General features: G+C 32.3%; 1 protein-coding gene across 3 annotated transcripts in view; it reads right to left on the reverse strand.

Annotated features, from left to right (window-relative positions):
- Positions 1 to 22,173, reverse strand: part of DYM (dymeclin) — a 540,520-nt gene that overhangs the window by 230,261 nt on the left and 288,086 nt on the right. For all 3 annotated transcript variants that reach the window (XM_074279349.1, XM_074279350.1, XM_074279351.1), the window contains 2 exons: positions 17,645 to 17,758; positions 16,886 to 16,980 (listed from right to left, as the gene is read on the reverse strand). In XM_074279349.1, coding sequence (XP_074135450.1) covers positions 16,886 to 16,980; positions 17,645 to 17,758 — 209 coding nt within the window. The remainder of the gene's footprint in view (positions 1 to 16,885; positions 16,981 to 17,644; positions 17,759 to 22,173) is intronic.

Below are 22,173 nucleotides of genomic sequence, written 5' to 3' on the forward strand. Positions count from 1 at the left end.
GAAATGAATAGAACCAGAAGATCATTATATACTTCAACAACAATACTATATGATGATCAATTCTGATAGACATGGCCCTCTTCAACAATGTGATGAACCAAATCAGTTCCAATAGAGCAGTAATGAACTGAACCAGCTATAGCCAGGGAAAAAACTCTGGTGAGATGACTATGAACCACTACATAGAATTCTCAATCCCTCTGTTTTTGTCCGCCTGCATTTTTGGTTTCTTTCACAGGCTAAATGTACACTATTTCAAAGTCCGATTCTTTTTGTTCAGCAAAACAAAAGTTTGGACATGTATCCATATATTGTATTTAACTTAAAGTATAACATATTTAACATGTATTGGACAACCTGCCATCTGGGGGAAGAGGTGGGGGGAAGGAGGGGAAAAGTTGGAACAAAAGGTTTTGCTATTGCCAATGCTGAAAAATTACCTATGCATATATCTTGTAAATAAAAAGGTATAATAAAAAATTAATTAAAAAAAAAGAAGGTAAGTCCCAACTGCCTCAGAAAAAAGGGAAGTATATTTGCTCTTTAAAACTGGTAATGTTCATTTTAGTTAAATTTTGTTTAATTATCACTTTGTGATGTTCCAGTTTATATTATTGGCATCCTCCTATTTTTTCTTTGTTTTCTTTGCATCAGTGTTTCTATGTTTCTCTGAATTCCTCACATTTATTATTTTAAAACATATTTTGATATGCTATTATATTCATATACTATATTTGATCCTCATGGATATCAACTTTATTTCCTTTTTTTTTCCTATCACAGAAAGAGCTACAAATCAAGATTCTGATTCATAATTATTATTTAACCTCCATGGGGTATACTGTGGATAAAATTTTGCTAAAACTAATTTAACAGAAGTCTATTTATTTGTTTTCTAATATTATTTTTATTTTCCCCAATTATATATAAAACATTTTTAAATTTGTTTTCAAAACTTAGTTCCAAATTCTCTCCCTTCTTTGCTTACCCTACCTCCTATTAATGTACAGATTAAGTTACATAAAACATGTCCATAAAATTCATGTCATTACAAAAATACAGATTTCCCTCCCCCCCCAAAAAAAAACCCCTCAAGAAAAATAAAGTTAAAAAAAAAAAGAATATGCTTCAATCTGTATTCAGACACTATTAGTTCTTTCTCTGGGAATGGGTAGCATTATTCATCATAAGTCCTTCAGAGTAGTCTTGCATCACTGTATTGCTGAGAATGGCAAAGTCCTTCATTCATAGCTGATTGTCCTACAACATTTGCCCAGTCCTCCTTCACTTAAATCAAATTCACTTATGTCATGGCATCACTTCTCTAATCTTCCTCTGAGAATAAAGGACAAACAGCAGCAGCAACAATCCTACAACACTGCTATTACTTTATACTAAGTACATTTCACATTGATTGAGTTGAAGGTAGACTTTCCAGGTTTTCTGAAAGTATCCTGCTTATCATTTCCCAAAAAACAGTAATATTCCACTGAGGGCCCTCTCCTCAATTTCCAAATCTTTGCTCTGAGAAGAAAGCTGCTATAACTATTTTTGTACATATATAAGTGCTTTCCCAGAAGTCTATTTATTAAAGGAACTTTTACACATAAGGAAATCTAATTTCTATTTGTTAAAGTAGCATAACTTGCACAAATATGCTAATTGCCTTTTTGGTACACTGTATTTTGATGAATTATGTGGAAGGTCTTCCTTTTTAATATGTCCCAGTTTGTCAATCTCCTGATTATATGGGGAAAGAGATTATAATTTACAAGAATTTACTCTAAAAAAATTCTAGGTCTCCTTTTGTCTGAAAAGGTCAAGTTTCTATATGTCTATTTCTGAATATTTACACACACACACACACACACACACACACACACACACACACACACACACACACACACACACACAAACCTAGTCTCACTTTTATTAATTTGTTTCTTAGGATGATATTAATGGTAGTTCAGTAAGGATATCTCCTACTTAATTAAAACAAAATATAAATAATCCAAACATTAAAAAATCTAACTGAAGGAAGAGGGAGAAGAGGAAGAAGGGAAGAATACAAAGAGGGAAGAAGAATGAGGAGAGATGTATAAAGGGAAAGGGAAAAGAAGCAAAGAGAAGCTAAATTGTTAAAATGCTTACCTATTAAAGAATGATAAAAAATTAATGTGACCATTTATTTTAGACATTTTAGTTTTATATAAAGAAATGGAAAAATCTGGTTTGATTAATTCTTCTCTTTTTCCATGGTCCCTGACAATAGAATCAAAGTTTGAGAATGATTGCTCAGCAGAAAGCCCCAGGAGTATTTTTAGAATATCATTGATAGTTAAAATGGTAAGAATTCAAAAACATGTTTTGTAAAGGTCACTGTTGAAAAATTACCCATGCATTCGTTTTTGTAAATAAAAAGTTTTAATTAAAAAAAAAGAATTCAAAAACATATGACCACTTTATAGGATTGATTATTTGTACTAATTATGACTTAGTAATGTTTTTCTTAAGTTATCCCTTAATTTATGTAAACCCAATGAGAAAAGGTTAATTTATATAGCAGAGTTAATTCTTTTCTTATTTTTTTCTTTTAAAAAAATCAAGCTCTTCTAATTCATTTCAAATATTGTTTTTTAAAAAATTCCATATACAAATATTTATGAACTCAACAAATGCACAATTTATACCACTACTGTATAAAGTAAACCATGCCACCAATGTTCCCATTATTACAATGAGGAAAGTGGGACAAAGTCAGCAACAAAGTTGGACTGAAGAATCTACTTCTGAAAAATACAAGATATCATATCATAAAATTTCACCACTAATTTTCTACAGCACCATGGTATAGATTATAGGACTTGAAAATACCTTTAAAGAACATCTAATTTAAATCTCTTCATTTTTATGAATGTAGAAAGTAAGGAAAAAATACTTTACATGTCTGCCAAATTTAAAGTGCTATACAATGTTAATTTTTATACTATTATTATCCAAGAAACAGAGATTTAAAGCTAGAACCTGAAACTTGGCTCACTGTTCTTTTCATACAATGTTCCATCTAGATTAAAACTAACTGTACCTGGAAATCACTGAGGTCATGGTAAATGAATTCTGAGTTTCGATTAGAGATATGTCATTGAATGGGTACCATTGAATGGAGCAATTGATCATTTAAACAACTGGGATGATAATAAACAGAGGTAGTTTGTGAAACAACATATAATTGAAAGCTGATTTGAACTTGATCACTCAGAGAGAAGCTCCAAGAATATTTTTTAGTTGCATCTTCATTAGCTTTCTCATTAAAGTCTTTACAGGAAAAGGGAAAAAAAGATTATAATATTGACAACTTCTACAATGTATTAAAATACATATTAGACAGCTCCTTCCCCTTATATTTTTAGCAAAAAAAAATCACCATTGACCAGGTAAAAAAGATTTGATGATAAGTAGTTCTAAATCAAAGGAAAAAAAAAAGAGGTTGCTGCGTCTAATAAATTAATTTGACTTAAAGATGCTCCCTTTCATTTGAAATAGCCATTTACACTGATACAGAAAATGGCCCCCTACTATCATACCAACTCTTCTCTAATTAAGAATAAATAAAAGAATAATGAGACAATTAGGATGTATCTGTAGGCTGTGGAAACCTTGAATTTACAAGGTTTCATTCCTCTTTTCTTTATAGAACAAGAAATTAATGCAAGATTTTAGTTGCAAAAAACAGCTAACTGACATTTGCAAACTAATTAATGCAATTGCTTAATACAACACACAAGCAGGTTTTGTTCTCCACAGAAAAATGCCTCCAAAGACCTGGAATTTAACCCTATGCCTCTCACAAGTATAAAGAAGGTAAGAGTTTCTTCCCTGTTCCCCTCTTTATGTGGAATCTCCTCAAATCTATTTTTGTAATAGCTTCTGGTTTTAATAATCAAGATTTGGGAATATACTAGTAGGAATATTGTTTAAAAAAACCCTAGGATTTTTTTTTTTCTGTAAATGTGGAAAAAAGGCAAAAAAATTTCACATTTACAGGCATTTTGTAATTTTTACAAAGTAATTTCCTCACAAAAGGTGGCAGTGTGACAGAATGGAACCTTGTCTTTGGAGTAAATTCAAGCTCAGCTTCTAACAAATAGCTTAAGACAAATTCATTTAACTCCTTAGTGCTCAAGGTAGCTCTCTAAATCCATCAAATGCAGAGAGAAGTCAAACTGCTTGTTTTCATGTTATATATCGTTCCTTAAAGAAATAAGCTCAGTCTTGATTTCTATACTTATACCACGTTAATCCAGTGAGCTAGGGAGTATATTATTATTATTATTATTATTATTATTATTATTATTATTATTATTATTTTAGAAATGAAATCTGGGTTTGAGGGGGCTATGGCATTTGGTAGAAGCAAGACTTACATTAGCCTTCTGCCTTTTAAGTCAAGAGCACCAAGAAAATATTATGACATTGTTATCCCTAGGAAAAATGACTGCTAAATCTATTAATCCCAATCTAATCTGTCTTCGGAACTATAGACCTATATCCCCATAATGCTACATTTCTGACCAAAAATTTCCTGTGATCTCCTATTGCCTCTAGGAGTAAATACAAATTCCTCAGTTGGACATTTAAGACTTTTTACATTTGACTACACACTATATTTCCAGGTTTATTTCATATTATATTCCCTTTATACAAACTGCATTTGAGCCAAACAGGATTACTAGCTATCCTCAGAATTGGACCAGTCTTGTTTCTGTTACTTTACATAAACTGTCCCCCATGCTTCTGATAGTATTTTTTCCCTGTCAAATTCCTTACTCTCAAAAACTCAGCTCAGGTGCCACCTCCTGTATGATTAAGAAACTTTCCCTGTTCTTCCTTCTTCAAAGTACTTCTTAAGTAAATCTAACACTGTTTTGTGTTCTTCATTTTTTGAGGGGACTTAAGGATAACTTATGTCTCCTGTACACCCCTACTTTTTCACCAAGCTAGCAACAAAGCTTCTGGAGGGCCAGGATTATTTCTGCTTGCCAGAGACTAGTCCAATGGTTCATATAAAGTAGGTATTTAATAAATTCTTTTTTAAGCGAATTGAAGACAATCACAAAGGCAACAAGCCACAATAGTAAACAAAGTATAACCCCATCTGGATGGCTAAGTCTTTTTTCATTATGGACACCTGGTTAGCTATCCTTATGATGATAGTCAAGAAAGTACAGGAGAAAGATTTGGAGTCAAAAGAATTTATCCTGATGGTCAGATCTGTGATTTACTGTGTTACTTTGGGCCAATTAATTTTACATCTCTGGGCCTCAGTTTCCTTATTTATAAAATGAGGGGATTGAATTAGATGACTGACAAAAATCCCTTCAAGTCCCAGATCTATTATCCTATGAGATATTGTCCTCTGGAAATTTTTAGAATATGTAGAAAAGAAGCTTTGCAAATGCCAAAGAATAGATAAGAGCCTGATTTGGGATGTTCAAGCATAGATGTATGTTCACTGACACTCAAAATTTCTGTTTTTCAGTTTCCATATTTCTGCTATATTTGGGTTTAAAGAATTTCTCTCAACAATAAATATTCATAGTTTTATAGAACCAAAACAAGTCTTAGAGACTATCAGGTCCAACTTACTCATTTTATAGATGAGGAAGAGAATAACAATCCCATCAAATCACTAATTACACACAGCTTACTGAAGGATGGTCATAATTTAAAAGGATTTACCAAATGGATCAAATTTTCAAAGTTTGTTCTTTCAAAGAAAGATTCATACTTAAGACAAATAAATAATATTTCCATATCTACAAATCTAGTGTTTAAAACAAATTTAGCGTTAAAAATGTTTTGTTTAAAGGTTTTGCAACTGCTAATGCTGAAAAATTACCCATGCATATATCTTGTAAATAAAAAAGCTATAATTTAAAAAAAAAAAAAAGAAATATAGATTAGGATTTCAAGCAAAAATTTCACACTAGTAAATTTTACTTTACCTTATTTTTTAATATTCTTATTTAGTATGTATGCAAATTGCAAGGCCTGGTAGCAAATTTAGGATATTGCAATTGACCTTACTGAAATATTTTTATGTAATCAAAAAAAAAAAAAAAAGAAAGAAAAAAGAAAAGAAAAATATTTTGTTTCAGATAGCAACTAATAATAATGGTAGTACTAATTAGTACTATAAGTTAGTACTAATAATAATGAACAACACACTTTTCAGTTTATAAAATGCCTTCCTCAAGGCAGCCAGTGCTATAAGAGTTATCACCTTTATTTTATTAGATAAGAAAAGTATGGCTCAGAAAACTGAGCAGCTAATAATAATGACTACTCCTGGGTCTTGAATCTAGATGTTCAAAATCAAGGCCTCACTACACACACACACACACACACACACACACACACACACACACACACACACACGTATGAAAAAAAAATTAATGTTGGTTTTTCCAATCAGAATGTCAAAACCTTGAGGGCAAAGACCATGTTTTTTTTTTTTTTTTTTTTAAACTTTTTGGTATCCTCAGGGTTTAGCATAGCACACACAGCATGATGTTTAAAAAATGCTTGTGACTGATTACAGAAGACTGTCTTCCTAAGTGGAATATGATGATAATTCTGACATAAAACATTTTCTGGGGAAAAGAAACATCTTTAGAAAAGAATTATCAGTGAACCTCTTCAGTATTAGAATTAATAGCCAAAAAGCTAAGATAGGAAGTAAGAGAAAGGATCATTAAAACTACAACTGTGCTCAACATCTGTTAATTTTGATGAGTATCTCTTACAGGAACAACAAGGAGGATTCCAGACTTCAATCAATTGTCTTCAATTAATAAATGAGTTTAGAGAACTGAGATGCAGGTAATCTTATAAATAAAAAGGTCCATCGAAATCAACTTTAACTGTCTTTGGCAGTATCATAATTCCTATTAACTCATTTCCTCACTTCTCATGGCTCTCATCTGCTACCTAATATGAATATATCACCTAATTGTTGGCAGAAATAGTAACATGATTTTATTGATATTTCTTAGAAATAGACAAATAAAATAAAAATGTACTCAGGTCACATTTATCAGTCATTTAGCTAGCATTTATTAAATGCCTATTTTTGTGCCAGCATAAGCTCTAAGGATACAGAAAAAGAAAAAAAAATCTTCTTCTCAAGGATCTCACCATCTATTGGAAAAGACAATATGCAGACAACTATGTACAAACATGTCATATATATAACAAATTAGGTTTAGTAATCCCAGAAGAAAGACCTTAAAATCAAGGAGCCTGGGGGAAGTTTCTTGAATGAAGAACTTGAAGGAAGCCAGGGAAGCTAGGAGGGAGAGCATTCCTAATGTGAAGGACAACCAGTGAGAATGCTTGGAATCAGGAGATGAGTATCATGTGGAAGGAAGAGCAAGACATTACAGAGTATGTGGCTTTGGGGGAGGGGAGAGTATAAGTAGTGAGAAGCCTGGAAAAGTAGCAGAAGAATATTTATGTTCAAAGTCCTTAACTTGAAGATGTTAAAAAGACAAGACTTTCAAAGGACAAATATTTGCAAAGATAATCTTATAAAAGAGGGAAGAAACTTTTCTTTCTTGCTAAAGCAGATAGAGAAAAGACTAATTGGTAGAAGTTTCAGGAAGGTTTCAATAATACATTAGGAAGAATTTCCTGACAGAACTATACAAAAATAAAATAGGCTGCCTCAAGAGGGAGTAAGTTCCTCAAGAAGCAGAGAAGGCTAGATCCTTTTCAGGTATACTGTGATTGGATTTATCTTCCATGTACAGGACTGACTAGATGATTAGGTTCCCTATAACTTTGAGATTACCTAATTAAATTTTTTTTCTCTATGTCTGCTAAGGCCTTGCAACTGAATAAATCCCATATTTAGCGCCTTTGTAAGGCATTGGAAGGAACAATTCATAAAGGCAACAAATGATATAGAGTAAAAAGGCAGGAGATTCTCTCTTAAGTTCCTTCCTTCTTTAAAATCTGTCATTCATTCCTTCAGCAATTATTTACTTGGTAACCAGGATGTATAAAACGTTACTTTAATTCAAGCTCTTTAAAACACTGATATTAAGAAAATTTAACTATTATTTCTCTTTGACAAGTATTGAGATGCTTTCTCATTCACAGACATATTGATAAAATAAATATCTGTAAATAATACTGAATATTCCAAAAATATTTTACTAAGACACTAGTATTTCTCAGTATTATATTCCTCCTGATGGTCTTAATCAGGTAGTCTTAATGTAACATGGAGATAATTTAGTGTTCCCAAGGCAATGACAACAGAGTCTCAACTTCAGCTACTAAAGCATGAGTTCTATGATGAACAACATGCCTGTCATTAGAACACAGGCCTGGCTTAGTTTAATTCACCTCCATGTTGGTCCCTAAGTGGAGGAAAGGGGGAGAATGAATTTTTCAGTCAGAATAAGTCTTAAAACTTTCTCCAAATTTTTACAGAGCCATGCTATTGACATCTATATTGATAAAATAACAGGTGCTTAAAGCTTTGAAAAAACATTAAAGGTATGAATCAAATACTTGCTCATATAACAATCCAGATATATGTCAAGTACATAGGGAGGCAGTGTGATATAATAAAAAGAATGTTGTAGTAGAAGTCAGAAGATAGGCTATAGTGCTAACTTTACCTTTAAACAGCTGTATTTGGTATTTTGTATTTGGTAAATTATTTTACTTATTTAGGCCTTAATTTATTCATCTGTGAAATAAAGGAATTAGATGATGATCTTTAAGGTTCCTTCCAAACATAGGATTATATTATTTATTTTTGAAATTTCCAATTTACTGAGTATGTTGAAGTAATGTTTATAAGGTTCAGTGTTCTTATCAATGATTCTTGTGCATTATGATGCATAGTATAGACAATGAAGAAACCAGTTAATTTTTTACTTTATATTACAAAAATTTCATGCAATAGCAACTAGCTATCTTAAAAATAGCAGTTTGACATGTTAATAGTTGTATATAATTTCCATATCATATCCTTATAGAGCTGAGATAAAAGATTAAAAATTCATGATTAAATGCAGAAAGTGTACATTATAATTCCCCAACTTGAACCACATTATAAGTCACTGATATTATAAAAAGCTCTACTACTTAAACACCATGTAAAATATTTTGTTACTCTAAAATGTGAAATAAAAATTTAATTAAAGCACAATGCCTCGAATATATGCTACATTAAAAAGTTTCTGAACAAAAAATTAAGGTGCAAAACACCTGAAATTAAATTGATTCTTCTAGTTGTCAAATTTCCTATCCAGGCCTACTTTGTAAATACTGTGCATTTCTGAAAGTTGAAAAAGTTTTAAGCTGATCATAATCCAACAACTGTCTAAATGCACCTAATCTGGAAAGCAAGTTAAACACATTTATATGATGATTGAGCTGAAACTTCAAAATTTAGCTGCCTTCAAAGTACTATTGGCTTCAGGAAACACAGGAAGCCAAAATTTTAAAGGCCAGCCCAGTGCTATGCCAACATCAAACGGGAATCACCAAAGACCAAAAAAAAAAAAAAAGCAGAGAAACTGGAATCCCTTTATTGGCTAGGCAATGAGCAACATTAAGTTAATTCTGACTTTTAAAAAATTAGTCATAAGTTCAGAAGAAATAGTTGCATTGTAAATCCATTGCTCAGAATGCCTCCTTGCCAATCTAAGATAAAACATACTATCATTAAATCTTGCCTTCTACTTTGCATGAAGTCCTCCTCAGATATCCTTACTAAAATAGCTGGAAATAGAGATAGTTGGATAACCCATTGGCAAGAACTGAAGAATAACAGATATTAGCTCATCTAAACTTTCATTTCACCATCTGTTTTCTTGCATCTTTCAGGACACTAATTTCTTTTGCATATATATTACATAGCCAATTTAAAACTTACAAAATACGCTGGTACACAAACAAAATGGAACATTTCTCTGCTATAAGAAATGATAGACATAACTGATGCAAAGTTCATATATAAAGAACAGAGCCAGGAAAATAATATGTCCATGACTACCAACAATATAAATGTTTCCAATTATAATAATAGCAACAAAATAATTAAAACTAAAAGTCAAGGAATTATAAAGACTAAGTTTTGCTCAAAAGAAAAGATGAGAAGATCCTTTGAAAAAAAGAAATTTTGTGAGTGTATATTGGACAGAACATCAGATTTTTTAATAGAGTTTAATTTTGCTGAACTTTTTTTCCTTCTTCCTTCTCTCACATTTTATTTAAAGAATTTGCTTCTGGGATAAGAGAAGCAATGGAGTGGGAAATATTAATGATGTCAAAGTTAAAATATAACAATAAAATTTTATTTTAAAAAGTCATAAACACTAGGCAAATACTAGAGCAATTCATTTGATGAATGCAAACTTTTTTTTTTTTTTTTACAACACTCATTAACTCTTATGAAGTTCATGTAGAGATGGAGAATAGAATTTAAATACTCAGACCAACAGGGTAACTATATTCATAAATCAATTTTTTAAAACCTTATTTAATCAGGCTCTTATTTTCTATAAATGAAGAACTATTTCACTCCTTAATTCTGAGGATAATTCAAATTTGCAATTTTAAGAAAATTAACAATACAACTGCTGATATGACCAGTGACATTAGTTTAGTTTAAAATTAAAATATGGATGGAAAGAGTTACAGGCATATAACTAACTGACATATTGAATTGACCTTAAAATTTATTATGGAGATCACTGTGAAGAAGGTGTAATACTGTTAAACTAAAAGAAATACAGATAAAGGAATCTCTGTATAATAAAGTCCTCAATCAATAATAAATGTATAACTATGTCATTCATATATCAATAACCAAATCTCATCATAATTAAACAAAATTTAGTTGATCACCAAGAAACAAATTAGAAGATGGATAATAATTTGATAGTCCCTAATAGCACTGCTTTCTCTAATACTGTATTTTCACAAATATAATTAACACTGTTAACTACATAATGCTTTCTGGAATACCTGAATCTAGATTCATTTGTTATCTTACTTTATTTTATTTTATATTTTTGGTATTTGATTTATTTACTTAATATTTCCCCCCAATTACTTTCAAAACTTTTTTTTAAACATTTGTTTTTAAAATTTCTGAGTTCATGAACCACTACATAAAATTCCCAATTCCTCTATTTTTGTCCGCCTACACTTTTGATTTCCTTCACAGGCTAATTGTACACTATTTCAAAGTCCGACTCTTTTTGTACAACAAAATAACTGTTTGGACATGTATACATATTTTGTATTTAATTTATACTTTAACATATTTAACACATATTGGTCAACCTGCCATCGGGGGAGAATGTGAGGGGAAGAAGGGGAAAAATTGTAACAAAAGGTTTGGCAATTCTCAATGCTGCAAAATTACCCATGTATATATCTGGTAAATAAAAAGCTATAATTAAAAAAATAATAAAATTTCTGAGTTCTAGATTCTCTGTAATCCCCACCCACAATTAAGAAACCATGTGAAGTCATCATTTTTTATTTTATTCTACTTATTGCTTTAATATAGATCTAAAATAGATTTTTATTTCATCCTTTCTTTTTTTGCTCCCTCCATCTTCTTGCAATCACTGAGACCTGGTTCCCTCCTGATTACATAACCTTCCTGGCTGCCTTGCCCAGCACTGGCTGCATTTTCTCTTATTAGTCCTTATTTACTAGTCATGGTAAGGGAATTGAATTACTCCTTGTTTCTTATAATTACTTCAAAGGTGTTTTTTTTGGGGGGGATGGTTTTCTTTGAAGGTTTACATTCAATTCTTATTTATCACCTAATCAAGATTCTGGTTGCTGTTGTCTACAAACTTCCAGAATATTCTTCTTTCTTCTTCTTTAAGTTCAATTTCTTGCTCACAGTCTTTTTTTTCTCTCCAAAGGGAAGAAGTCCCCTTCATATTAGGGACTTTGAACATAAATATTTTTCTGCTACTTTTCCAGGCTTCTCACTATTTATACCCTCCCCTCTCCCAAAGCCACATTCTGTAATGTCTTGCTCTTCCTTCCACATGATATTCCATCTCCTGATTCCAAGCATTCTCACTGGTTGTCCTTCACATTAGGAATGCTATCCCTCCTAGCTTCCTTCAAGTTCTTTATGCAAGAAACTTCCCCCAGGCTCCTTCTAAGAAATGTCAATAAAATCAGGTTTGCTATTTCTGCAATATAGTTTAGGTGATGTATTTATATTAGGGGCAGATGGGAGCAGTGAGAAGGGAGGAAATGAGTCAATAGGAATTGCTGACCCCAGGACTGCCCAGGACCTCAGAGATACAGCCTACCTCAGAGCAAACCTCTAGAAGAGATCACAGCAATATCCTTGGTGAACTACTTTCAGAAGTAATTTTCACCATTCATGCTGTGATTGGGTCTTCTATGTTACTGTTGCATCTGTGTCACTATGTACCATAAATTTTTCCTTTCCCTGGGGAAAGGCATGAGGAAAGTTAAGGCAATAAAGGCACAATTCCAATGGCTCATGATACCAATTGTCTTGCTATTTAGTTGTGCTCACTCAATAATAAGCCTCGCTGAGAAATGATCAAAAGAATTAGAATAAAAGTATTAAAGAGACCCCATATCATCCCAGCTGTTTCTTACAAAATCATCACAAAGGTAGTTTTTTAAATGCCTAAACATGGAGTGCAGCTAGATAATGTAGTGAATAGAGCTCTAGCCCTGAAGTCAGGAGGACCTGAGTTCAAATCTTTTCTCAGATACTTAATACTTTCTAGCTGTGTGACCCTAGGCAAGTCACTTAATCCAATTGCCTCAGGGAAAAAAAAAAGCCCAAACTGTAGAATACTCTAAGTATGTAAAAAGAATCTGATAATCATAGTTAGATGCTCATGTATATTTGTTTAGAATAAATGTGGCTGCTTAGAGATTTAAAAAAAAAAACAACAAAAAACTTTTTTTTTTTTTTTTAACTTTCTTTTTAGTACAGTTCCAAACTGTACCAATTTGGAATAGGGAAAGAAAATCCTGAAAAATTAATATAAGAAGTAAAATAAATTCTAAACATTATAATCTACTATGAACTTTTCTATAGATAATTCTAATTTGGAGGTGGGAAAGATAAAAAGCATGAATCACGGCATCAAAAATTTAAAGTAAAATTTCTTACTGAACTAATTTTACAAAAGACTGGGATGCTCCCTTTAAAAAAAAAAAAAATATATATATATATATATATATATATATATATATATATATATATATATAAAACATACCCCAAATTATATGCCTTCTATATAAAGAGACAGGATGAGCAGCCTAACAAAGTGCAGTGCAGTACAGGGTGGTAAAGTCAGAGTAGTAGGCCCAAATCCCAGTTTTGCTATTTAATGCCTATGTGACCACAAATTATCTCTGGGAGTTAGTCTCTTTATAAAATGAGATCAGACTAGATATCTTCTAAGGCCTCCTCTACTTCTAGTTAGGCAAAACTAATTTCTCTCATTATATGGCATCTTATTTCAAGAGGTTCAAAGCAACTTAAGAACGTAAGATCATGAAATTTTACCATGTTCTTTTATTGAGAGGCAAGTACAATAAAGAGTTTAAGCTACTTGCACTAATCATACTGAAAATATGATCGTGTATTCCAGATTAAAAATCCAAGAAACCACTTCCATTCTCTTCATTAATTAATAAATGTTTGTTATGATTATGCGAAGCAGTATGACTTACTAATAAGAGTAATAGACTTAGGGACAAGAAGACCTAGATTTGAATTGTGCCATTAACCCCAGGTTATCCTTAACTCATAACACCTTCCTATATCCACAAACTTTCTCACATGCATAGCTTTTTCTCTACCTCCAGGACCCCAATAGGGTGGTTTATACCCTTATCTTCTCTTACTTGGATTGATCTCCTGCCTTAAATCTCTCCTCTCTCTAATCTATCCTTTACATAGTCACCCAAGTGATTTTCCTAGAGAATAAGTCTAATCATTTCTCTACTCAGAAAACTCAATTAGCTCCTTATTGTTTTTAGGAATAAAATATAAACTTTTTTTGGGGAGGGGGCATTTAAAACATTTTGCAACTTAGACCTACCCTTCCTTTTTCAGCCTTATTATCCTTTTCTCACAACCTATATGGTCCAAGGTAAATAGGCCTTTATAATACTAAATGTTTACTTTCTTTATGCTTTTACCCTGGCGATGTCCCTTACCCTATCCCTGTTCATCTTGTCTAGACTGTCCTCTTTTTTCATCTTTCTTAAAAATCAATCCTTGTTTATTTCAAAAGTCAGTTTGCACATCCGTTTCTACAAAAAGACACTTTCCAGGCGCTGGTATCAGACCTGCCTAATTGTTCTTGCTTTATTTTGCACATATTTTATAAATTCTTTTTCGAATTGTTTTCCCTAATACAATGTAAGTTTCTTGAAGGCAAAAAAGCTGTTTGTTTTTACATTTGTATTACCTTTAGGCCTGGTATGTGGTAAAGGAGCTAAACAAATTGGTCTTATGTTGATTAATGAAATAACCTAAACCTTGCAAAGTAAATCAATGACAATTGCTAATTTGACAATTTCTTTATTGTTCAGGATATTCTTTTAAGAAGTCTTATGGTTAATTTTAAGATTCATTTTAATTTTAAATTCTTAGATCACTAAACAAGAGTAAGGAAGAAAGGAGAAGATGATTTTTGAAAACTCAGTTCAAATTCAGCTAGGGACATTGGACAAGTCACTTAACCTCTGTTTGCCTTAATGTGCTAGAGGTATTGCTATTGTTCAGTTGTGTCCAATCCTTTGTGATCCCATCCCATTGGGGTTTTCTTGGCTGAGAAACTGAAGTAGTTTTCTGCCATTTTCTTCTCCAGATTATTTTACAAAAATGGAAACTGAGGCAAACAGAATCAAGTGACTTGCTCAGGGTCTCATAACTAGTAAGTATCTGAGATCAAATTTGAACTCAGGGAAATGAATTTTGCTGACTCCAGACCCAGTGCTCTATGCACTCTGGCATCACCTAGTTGCCTCAATCTTCTGGAGAAGGAAATGGCAAATTACTACAGTATTCTTTCCAAGACAACCCCCAAATGGGGTCACAAAGAGTCACAATTGATCTACTGAACAACAGCAAGGTAATCAGGATTCTTCAGGCCTCTAAAAGACCAACTTTCTTAAGTGACAGTATACTTTCACTATCTAAGACAAGAATCCTAAGGTCCAAGGATTTTAAGGAGTCCATGAACCTGAAAGAGAAAAAAACCTGCATCTTTATTTCACCAAACTTCAACAGAAATTTAGTATTTCCTTTTGTTATGAATGTAAGCAATAAACCATAATGACTGTTGCCAACAGAAATAACAGATATTTTTATAACATATTACTATTGCTAGATATATCTCAGCTATGATTTATGCTCATCACTACTTAAAAATTATTGTAGTCACTAGACCTGCTACTAAATCATATATGGTTGCTGTCTTTTCATCTATTGGTTGTATTTCAATATCACTGGTTTTCTGTGCAATCCTAAATATTTTATTTTATGCACTTAAGACCACAAAGTTCCATGACCCAGAAAGGCAAAGAACCCCTAGGAAAGGGGAGGGAAGAGAATAAACATTTCTATAGCACCTACTATGTGAAAGGCAATGTGCTAACTGCTTTCCCCCCCCACCTTTTAAAAAACAAATTTTATCTCATTTGATCCTCACAACAACTCTGAGAGATAAGTGCTATTATTATTCCCATTTTGCAATTCAGGAAACTGAAGTGTAGGGATCTGCCCAGATTTACATAACTAAAAAAGCATATAAAGTTGGATCTGAATTTAGTCCTTCCTGCCTCAATACTCAGTGCTTTATCCAATGAACCACACAGAGGCCCAATTACCTACAAGTCTCTAAATGGACTATTAAGTATTTTTTAAATCTCTAAATGTAGGTTAGAACTAAATCATCCAACTGTGTTATCTCTTAAACTAGTTTGAAAGTCACAAGCATTAGTCTACATTTAACCAAGAGGTATGGCAGATAGATTAACAGATGTTTCAGACATGGAATCAGTCAAAGCAATTGTCAAAAGAAATCCAAGTTAACTAAAGGTAAGATTTTTCTATAATGGCTAGAAACACAAAGGTGAGGAGTCACGAATCATGAGATTGTAGGTTTCCCATTAAATTGTAAGCTCCTTGGGGACCATTTTTTGCTTCTTTCTGTATCCGGAGGTAGCACAGTGCCTGGCACATAACAGGGACTTACAAAATGTTTACTTAGTGAAGGATTATTAGGAGGAAATCCACAATTCTCTCAAAGCAAGATATATATACTATGCGTACATATCCACTCTTATTTAATTGAGCTATAAAACATTTAATTTGGAAAAAATAAAAATTATAATTAGTATTTCGGGAGAAAGGGAAAAGAATCATGAATCATCTCATTATTAATTCCTCAGATTTATAATTTACTTGATAACCTTGTTAACTTAATATAAGTCTGAGGGGAAAAAAAACTAAAAAAGATTATCTTTCAAAATAATTACAAGTAAATATTTCAAGTGCTGCATAAAATTAACAAAAAACACAGATAGCAAATTTAACTTAGATTGCCACTGAGGAATATAGAATTAATAAAAGTTATCACAAACAAAAAAGGGGGAGAATTATTAAAAGCAATTTAATACTGTTGTATTTAAGGAAAAATTTAGAGACAAATATAAAGATGAAGTTTCAATCCAACCCCCAAATACAAACAAGACTGAGAAAACGTAAAGTTTAATATAAGTGTCAGTTTTAAGATGAAATTTCACACTTTTACAAAAACTTATTTACCTGATAATTCTTTGAGCAGCATATTGATGAAGTGAACGAAACTGTGCTGACATATTTGCTAAAGCTGCCAAACAATTTGTGTGAAGGTATTTGTCCTGCCAGAAAACAGAAATGCAAAGTGTACTTAGTTAAACTTTATAAAAAGTGAATTATGGAATAAGTCAGTCCAACTGTAACCACATTTTACATTTGTCTACATTAGGGGAAATAATTCTGAATTCATCAGCACTTAAAGCTATCTTCAGAACTACTGTAAATATAGCTAACTCAAGGTATCTTGAGCTACAAATTTTCCTTTTCTTCTTGAAAGTTCCTGCTTTCTACCTTCTATTTCCCCCATCAGCATTTTTTCCTTTGGACATTTCGTTGCTTACACTTGGTAAAGGCAAATTACCTTTCTTAGTTCACCAGTGACATCCTACACAAAATAAAAAGAGGAATAGTCTCTCAGCATTCTTCACAAATATGTTTATTCATTCTTCCTTCTAAGATTAAAATGAATGCTTCATCCCAACTCTTGTGTTAAATCCTTTTAATCAAGTATTATTGATTAAAGATACTGAAGATAATTGTTGAATAAAGGCACTGCATATAGCCATTACCCTCAGGAAAGCAAAGAATCATGTAATAACGTGATCATGAGACAATCTTTCTTCTATATATATATTTTATTTGTTGAAAGTGTTATCATTTTAAAAATTCTAGTTTTACTTGGAGAAGCAAAAAGATATGTTAAAGGAAATTGTCGAAAATGCATACCCTTGTTCTTGTCATGTTGTACTGAATGGTTCTTATTACCACCAATATCAGAAGACTACCCAGTGAAATCTCTGTTAAAACTCGTTCTGAATACCAGGTAATATTTTTGAGTATCTGAAAAAGGAGGGGGAAAAAGTTAAACATAATGAGATTAGGAAAGAGAATTTTCAATGTTCAATTTTCTATTGGTTGTTGCTCTATTCAACAGATTAATACATTTGTGAACAACTATATTTAAGAGTAGATTTGTATGACAGCATTAAAGAGAACTATGGTGGTATTGTAAAATTTAGGAGTCTTGACAGTCTTACTTTCTTACTCTTACTCAAATAAGTGAAGTAAAAAGCTAGAAATAAGAGGATATTGTAAATAAACATATTAAGAAAGCCTAGTATGGACTGAATTGAAAATTAAATATATTGTTTTTTCAATCAATTGGAGCTATAAAGTTTCATATAACTTCTCAAGTTTTTGGTTTGTTTTTTTTTTCTTTTCTGTTTCATAATCATATATAGACATCACCCATAACAATGTCCCAATCTATCTTATAAGTGATGTATTAAACCAAACTCCATTATTATAAAAGTCATGTAGTCATTCACTTATTTATGACATTTCTATAGCACTGACAGTTCCGTGCAATATCATTTTACCTAAAGATATTGTGTTTTCATGAAACCAATTAATAACATCAGCAGAACATGCCTTTTTTCATGACTATGAGAAATCCTTTAATACAAAAATGCTAGGAAGAACAAGGGGCAAGGAATGATAGTTAAATTACATTAAAACAGGTTTTCAGTTGTAGGAATAGATTTATATATTAAAATGTTTTTCTTAAAATAGTGCTTCAACATATTTTCTAAAATCAGCAAGAATATATGGAAGAAACACTATATTGGCAAAAACCTTTTATCATCATTATATATTCTTCACTACCAAATATAAATAATTAAACTCTATTTATGAATTTTATTTAAATGGAAGTGAAAAGATATGATCTTTGTCTATTATATTCATAATGATACTAACAAAAACATAGACCTGATCCCCAAACTCCAAGGGAAGGAACAGATTTCAGTTAACACTCCTTTGAAGTGAGCTTATACTAATACACTTTGGCTTCTTCCCTGTCCTGGAACTTATCAATAACTCAGCTATCCTTAGATTTCTAATCTGCATACCCTTCAGCCAAACTTCACACATATCTCAACCCAACACTGCCCATTTCTTTCACTATACTCTCTGAAATTCTCATTTTTCTTTATGTTGGACCACTTTCTTTCATACTCCTTCGATCTTTTATCCTTCAGTCTTTGCTGAGACTTGGCTCCTATATAATGACATTGCATCACTGGCTTTCACCCCAACACTAACTATATCTTCTTATAGCCCTGGAAAAAATGGTCCTTAAGGAAAAGTAGAAACATTCCTTACTTGCTAGTTCTTCCTTCTGTGAAGACTACTCAGTCAAAATTTTCCACTCAATTCAAATTACAGTAGTTATAGTAAATTGATCCCAGATAATCTTCTCTCCTTTCTTAAAGAGTACCTAGCTTAACTTTTCCCATTGCTCTGAAATTCCATTACCGTCTAATTCCTAAGTCTCCTTAAATCCCATGAGCTTCATTCCACCTCGGTCACTTACAGGGATGTTAATCTTTGGTAACAAAGATTTGATCTTGCCAACACCTAATTACCTACACGTGTTTTAGTTTCCTAATTAGAACCTCCTAGAATTCCACCCTTCATAAACCTGTTCTTACATTCATTAGCTTTTGTCTCTCTTTCTCCATATCTGCCAAACCTCAGTTCTAATTTACTCTTAAAATCCAATTGAACCCACAAGCTGCTGAATACGATGAAGTCTCACAATCATGCTGACAAGGGTATATTACAGATTCATGTTACCAAAACTCAACTAGAACAAGGCAGACTAGTCTTTTGTAAATCCCTAATAATTCCTTATCTCACTTTCCTCAGAAGACATTTTGAATTTTCTCTTCCTTCATCAAGCTTCCCATACTTTCACCTCAGCTGAGGATCTCAGCCACTTTTCTGAAATATCTGAGGCCATATGGCTTGAGCTCTCTTCCACATAACCTCAAAAACCCTTAACATAACTTCCTTTTTTTCCATTTTTTCTCTTAGGCTCTGACAAAGAGATGGCACTTTTTGCGAAAGTCATTTCCATTAGATATACATGTGATACCATTCCTTCCTATCTTCTCCAACAGATTTCATTATTAATTTCCCCCTTTTCTATGAAATCTTCAACCTTTTCATTATTTCCCCTTCTAAACTTTCCCACGTCACAAAGTTCCCTATTATTATCAAGGGGACTACCACTTTCCTATCCTCCAGGTTCAAAACTTAAGTATCATCCTCAACTTCTCACTTCCATCCTCATATTCAACATCACACAGGCCAAGGCATGCTGATTTAACCTTTGTAATCTCTCCTGCACATATTCTTTTCTGTGACCATTCTCATGAGGTATGGGGCCTCATTAATTCATACTTGGATTATTACAACATCCTGTTGGTAGGTTTCTCTACCATAAATATTTCCCAAATCTAATGTATCCTCTGTGCAAAAGTGATTTTAAGTACAAATCCAACTATGTCACCCTCATATTCAATAAACTCTAAAGCAGTGGTCCTCAAACTTTTAAAATAGGGGGCCAGTTCACTGTTCCTCAGATTGTTGGAGGGTAGGACTGTAGTAAAAACAAAAACTCACATTCTGTCTCCACCCCACAGCCCATTTGCCATAACCCAGTGGGCTACATAAACGTCCTCAGCGGACTGCATCTGGCCAGCCGGGCCATAGTTTGAGAACCTCTGCTATAAAGGCAGATATCATCTTTGGGATCAAATACAAAATCCTCTGTGTTTAATCTGTAATATTCCTGGAAATTTTCAATTGGATTTTTTTCCCCCCAGGAGGCAACCAGGGAATTTTTCAATTTCCCCTCCCTTTTTATCTTAAGTAATGTGGGTCATTTTATGATTTCTTGAAATAATATATTTAGGCTCTATTTGGGTTCATGGCTTTCATGCAATAGATTAGTTATTTTTCCTATGAGATTTCACCTTTTCTAGTCTGAAGATTTTGTTTTATTTCTTGATGTCTTGTAGAGTCATCAGCTTCCATATTCTAATTTTCATGGTTTTTTCCCCCTCCCTCTGCAATGTTTTCTGCCTCTTTTTTGTTGTTTTAGTTGTTTCCAACTGTTTCCATTTGGGTTTTCTTGGCAAAGATACTGAAGTGGTTTGCTATTCCTTCTCTATATACTTTTTTTTTTTTAAACTAAGTGATTAGTTCTCTTTTTAAATCTTTTCCCCATGGTTCTTCTATGGCTTTAAAAAAACTTTTTTTTTTTTTTTTTTTTTTTTTTTTGCTCTTTTAAAAAACTTTTACTTAGAAATTTTTGTTGGTTTTTTGGCCAATACACTTTTTTTTTTCCCCCTTTGAGGCTTTCCTAGTATATGTTTTCAAGTCATTTCCTCTTTCTGTATTTTTGTGTTGAGCTTCACTGTTTCTAAAGTATCTGTTTATATCTAGGTCATTTTGTTGTTTGTTCATTCTTCTAGCCTACTTCTTGACACTAGTTTATGTTAGTGTTAGGCTCTGAACCCTTCTAGAGGAACTGTCTGGCTTGAACTTCTGTCCTCTTAGACCCTTCTGCTATTTTCACATCTCAGTCTTGGGAATTGAAAGCTTATACTATTCCCAAAATGGAATAATGGAGTCTGTTCACTGACCTTTTTTTTAATGGAGAATATGGGCTCATCTAGGTCTTGCTAGCTACCAAGTATATCTTGAGTGCATATTGGTAGACTACGCTGACAGACTAACTGGGAAGCTAGATAGTGCCATAGAGCCTAGAGCCTTGGGCCTGGAGTCAATTAGACCTGAGCACAAATGAGTCCCCAAACATTTACTAGTTGTGTAGCCCTGGGAAAGTCATTTATCTCTGTTTGCCTTAGTTTCCTCATCTACAAAATGGGGATACCATTACCTACCTCTCTCATAGTGTCTGAGAGGATTAAATAAGGTAATAATTGTAAAGCACTTAGCATAGTGCCTGGCATTTAGTAAGCACTACCTAAATGTTAATTCTTATTATTTAACGAATGAATAATTTCTAGATATTTTAAAATTATTTTGAATGAGATTCCTATACCACCTTTATGGTTTTTGTTATAGCTACACAAAAATGCTAATAATTTCTGTGGTGTGTGTGTGTATGTTTAAATTTATTTTATAGCACATTTCTTAAATTAAGCTATTAATAGCATCTATTAGTTTCTATGCTGATCTGAGGATTTTATTTTATTTTTTTTAAGTAAACCATCATGTAATATGCAAAAGGGGATAACTTCATTTCACTATCAATAATGCTTATTATGCCTTTAATTTATTTCCTGTATTATTGATACCACTTATATTTCCAGAACTATGTTAAATAATAAAGAGGAAAATACTGGCTTTGACCTAATATTAATTGAAAATGAGATTAATTT

Source organism: Sminthopsis crassicaudata, chromosome 1 (genome assembly GCF_048593235.1).
Source record: "Sminthopsis crassicaudata isolate SCR6 chromosome 1, ASM4859323v1, whole genome shotgun sequence".
NCBI classification, from domain to species: Eukaryota; Metazoa; Chordata; class Mammalia; order Dasyuromorphia; family Dasyuridae; genus Sminthopsis; species Sminthopsis crassicaudata.